Genomic DNA, 4,244 nt, shown 5'->3' on the forward strand with positions numbered 1-4,244 from the left:
ATGCTTGGCACAAATTCAACAAAAACTAATTTTTCTCACATAGTTCATCATAGAAATCAATACAAATCAAACTCGCAATTTGAACACAAATGAAAACTCATATTTCATCACACGTCGAGCTAAACGTTGCCCTTGAGCCTCCATAGGTGCTCCACCAGATCGTGATGCAGTTCTTGATGCACATGTGGATCTCGGATCTCCTGGCGCATATTGAGGAAGGCAGCCCAGGTTGCCGGTAGCTGGTGATAAACTTGGACAAGAGGACCCTGATCACTCTAATGATAATGTTTTGCAAGATGACACAACAAGTCATGACTTCCCACATTTGATCTTTCGATCAGGTCAGAGCGGGGTACCGGACAACAGCAAATCAAGATTGGAGCACACCGAATGCAAGCTCGACATCCTTCCTGCAAACCTCCTGACACTTGACAACTAGGAGTGCTTGCCTCCTGTCACAGGGTTTGAGATAATCTTCACAAATATGGACCATCTCGGATAGATGTCATCTGTTAGGTAGTATCCCTTGTTGTATTGTCGCCCATTGACCTCGAAGTTCACCGGAGGAGCATGACCTTCAACAAGCTTGGCGAAGACATCCGAGCATTGCAGTACGTTGATATCATTCTGTGTTCCTGGCATACCAAAGAAGGAGTGCCAAATCTAGAGATCATGTGTGGTCACTGCCTCAAGTACCACACTGCAAGCTCCTTTCAACTTCCAGTCTTTCCCTTGCATCATAGGTGGCATGGCAAATTTTACAAGTTGTCATGTACAGGTGCGCTGAGCTGAGCTGGCATGACCGCAATTTCAAGGCTCCGCAAACAGTTTAGAAAAATGTATACTCAAAATACTGTTAAAAATCAATTCATAACAGAAAATAATATAGCTCCTTAAATTTATTACCTTAGACGATACATATAATCCGGACAAGACAGCAAATACATCAATAGTTGTTTACACTGGTATAAGCACATAGACTGTTGAAAAAAGAAATGTCTAAATCTCCAACTGGTAGTGTGAGAACATCCACGGTTACAAGAGATAGTAATGCTACATATATGTAATATACGTGTATTTGACCCTCTTCAAGCAAATGGTGTCGGTGGTTGTGCCGGTGGTCCCACCTTGCCATCAATGTGACTCCCCAGGGCAATTGAACAGACCCCAAACATAGATAACACGAATAAGAATGCTGCATCTGGCCATACCCAGACTATCCCGTACCATATCCCCTTTCTCTTACAGAGTGCTGCGAACAGAAAAATAGACTTGACTGCTGCTTCCCAAGAGTTATACACCATTATGAGAACAATGCTGAAAGCTACTGCTACTGCAGACATAGGAGCAACTGGAAATAACATGATAATTGCAGCAAATGCGAAGGCAAGCGTCATGCTGATTACTGAAATCAATATGATGGGGCTGGACCTTCGAAATAGCGCTTTCCGGATCCCAAGGGGTACCGTTGGATCTCCAGAAAACATGAGAAAAATTGTAGCTGTGATTGAGAAAGCAAAGGCAAATGTGTTGGCCATGAAGAATGTACCAAAAGCAAACGTTCCAGCAAGAATTGGTGACCCTGCATGAGTGTGATCCTCATCTCTATAACCTCCAGGCATGGTGAACATTGCACCAAACGTCACGGTTGCAATTAAAACAGAGCAAACACATCGACTTTGTGTCCCCTCTTTCATTTGACTCAAGAAATGTATTTCATCCTGTCTTGCTTGGTCAGTATCATATTCATTCAAGAAACCCTGGTGAGAAATACCCCTTTTAGCACCGATATATTTGAGTACATTGAGTATTTCTGGTTCATTTTCCTACAAAATTAGAATAATAAATATTAAACAATGCAAACCTCAATTACTCTTGTTCACCTCCAACGCCGTGTTTTAAATTTAAAAGGCTCATATATATTACCCCCTTGATAGATCCCATTTCTTTACGAAGATTTTGATGTGCTATATCTGATGGAGTCTCCCCTTTCTCATTCATCAAATTCAGGTGTACTTGTCTATTCCCTAACAGAGAACAAAACATTCTCATACTTCTTTTTCTTATAGCTATGTGGAGTGCAGTATTCCCATCTTTGTCTTGTATATTCAAAATCCATGACAGCGATATGTTTCGACAAGCATAGTCGACAATCGCTGTTTTCTTTCTGTCAGCAGCAACATGAAGAAATGTCCTTCCCCTAGCATCAAGCAAGCCAGCACAATTGTGTGACTTCATAAGAAAATCAGTGATGATTGATGTTGCACCAACGGATGCAGCCACGTGTGTCGGGAATGATCCATTGCGGTCTGGTTGATACAGTACATCTGGATTGACTTTCAATAATTCTAAACATATGGGTTGGCTGTCTCTTTTTCTTGGACACGGAATAGCTACAATGGAAAACTGAAGAGGTATACTTCCGTTTGCATCCCCTTGTAGTGTAAGGTCATTGTTCTATTCTAACAACATCTTCGTGATATCTGCGAGTGGTGTCTTTCCGTTAAACCAATCAATATTAGGGAGCAAAAAAGCACTATGAAAGGATGCTAAAGGAAATGTGTACATGCATCAGTATACAAAGTCAAGGTCATGTGCACTAGATTTTTGCACACGGTGGTTAGTGGAGTGTTATGGTTCATGAAGTTGACATGTTTGGTCTACTAACTTTGTTTATTGGTGGTCAAAAAGTTGCAAACTGGATGAAATGAAACAGAGTCTCTTCATACACCTCTTCTCCAAGTTTTGTATGGTATCAGAATCGATTCAGTATGGGCGAAATAAAGTAGTTTCTCTGTTGCATACAATATATCTTCTGGGTCGAATAACATTATGGAATATCTAAATTTCACATCTTTCACATAATTTGAATCGTTTTTTTTTCCTTTTATTGCGACAGGAGTTCACCTAAATCTCATTAATGAAATCATATTATAAGGGTTACGCCCCCACAAAAGATGACAGGTCTTCAGGACTAACTAAATATCCTTCCTAAATGTCTCATTGAGGTAAATTTTGAACCTAACAACACACTAACAGCCTGGATGCAAATGGTAAACTAGTAATGAGGCAAATGTATGCTAAATGGCACCCCTCTGTATCAAAATATAAAACTTTTTTCACACTATCATAGTCTCAAAAAACGTCTTCTATTTTGATACAGAGGGAGTACTACATATATCTAATAATGGTAGGTGAAATTCAGATTAAAGTTGGTACCTTGGCTCCGCTGAACAGCAACGTGCAACGCATTTTGTCCATTCGGTCCAGAGTATGGAAGAACCCCACTGCTCAACTCGTAGAGTGTTTTGGCGACGATTTTATTTTCCATTAAGATGGCAAGATACAATGGCGAAGTACCTTCAGCAGGAATGGTGGCCAACTCTGGAGCATGGGTCATCAGCAAGTTGACCATATCATTGTTCTCAATGCGGACGGCCTCATGCAAGGCTGTCTCTTTGAGCTTGTTTTGTGTCTCCAGCAGCCCTTTACCATTGTTAATGCCCTGACTATTGGCAAGATCAATGAGAAGAGACACCATTGGCAAGTTGCCCCCCCGTGCAGCAAAGTGCAGGGGTGTGTCTCCCCCATTGTTTTGCACAAAGAGGAGGCTGGGTGCCTTGCCGTAGACGAGATTGGCTTTGTTCAGTAAGTCCTCAGACTCGCCATGGCTAGCAACGACCACATGGAGTAGAGTGTCACCTTCAACTGTAACCGCGTACAGAGAAGGTGGCCGGGTGGCCGAGCTTCCGATGGTGTAGGCGGCTGGTTTTCCGTTGAGGAATGATTCCAGATCGTGGAAAGAGCCAGAACATGCTAATGCTAGCAGCCCGGCGTCCATCTTGGGCTCCATGGTGGTCGCTGGCGGAGGAGCTGCATTTGCCACAGCGGGCGAGCTAGGACTAGGAGCTGCCTGCCCAGTGGTGGACGACATTGACCACCAACACAATCGTGGGGAGTGGAAATGGGAGAGGATTAAATGGAGCTAGTCTGGACTGCAATGTAGTGGTGCAAAAGGATGGTGAAGCTGAGATGGATGAGCTCAGGAGCTGTGCCTATGGATGGGTATATGTAAAACGGACGAGAGCAAAGCAAGCAAGTGATGCAGTCAGCGGGGGAGGCGCGTCGGAGTAGTGGGTGAGCATGCGCAGGAGACGACCGCGGTGACTTGACAAGAACCGTGTCTTCTCCAGTAAAATAGGCCTCTCTCTCCTACTTTGCATAAATCTTTCACACCATCGTAC

At 43.2% G+C, this 4,244-nt stretch overlaps 1 protein-coding gene across 1 annotated transcript; it reads right to left on the reverse strand.

The window, feature by feature from the left end:
• Nucleotides 1-1,818: 1,818 nt before the first annotated feature.
• On the reverse strand, nucleotides 1,819-3,853 carry LOC119321630 (E3 ubiquitin-protein ligase mind-bomb-like). The gene is made up of 3 exons (XM_037595228.1): nucleotides 3,221-3,853; nucleotides 2,055-2,175; nucleotides 1,819-1,826 (listed from the first exon to the last, which is right to left on the reverse strand). The coding sequence occupies exons 1-3, from the start codon at nucleotides 3,851-3,853 to the stop codon at nucleotides 1,819-1,821; spliced, it is 762 nt and encodes a 253-aa protein (XP_037451125.1).
• Between the last annotated feature and the right edge of the window lie 391 nt (nucleotides 3,854-4,244).

Source organism: Triticum dicoccoides, chromosome 6B (assembly GCF_002162155.2).
Source record: "Triticum dicoccoides isolate Atlit2015 ecotype Zavitan chromosome 6B, WEW_v2.0, whole genome shotgun sequence".
In the NCBI taxonomy this organism is placed as follows: domain Eukaryota; kingdom Viridiplantae; phylum Streptophyta; class Magnoliopsida; order Poales; family Poaceae; genus Triticum; species Triticum dicoccoides.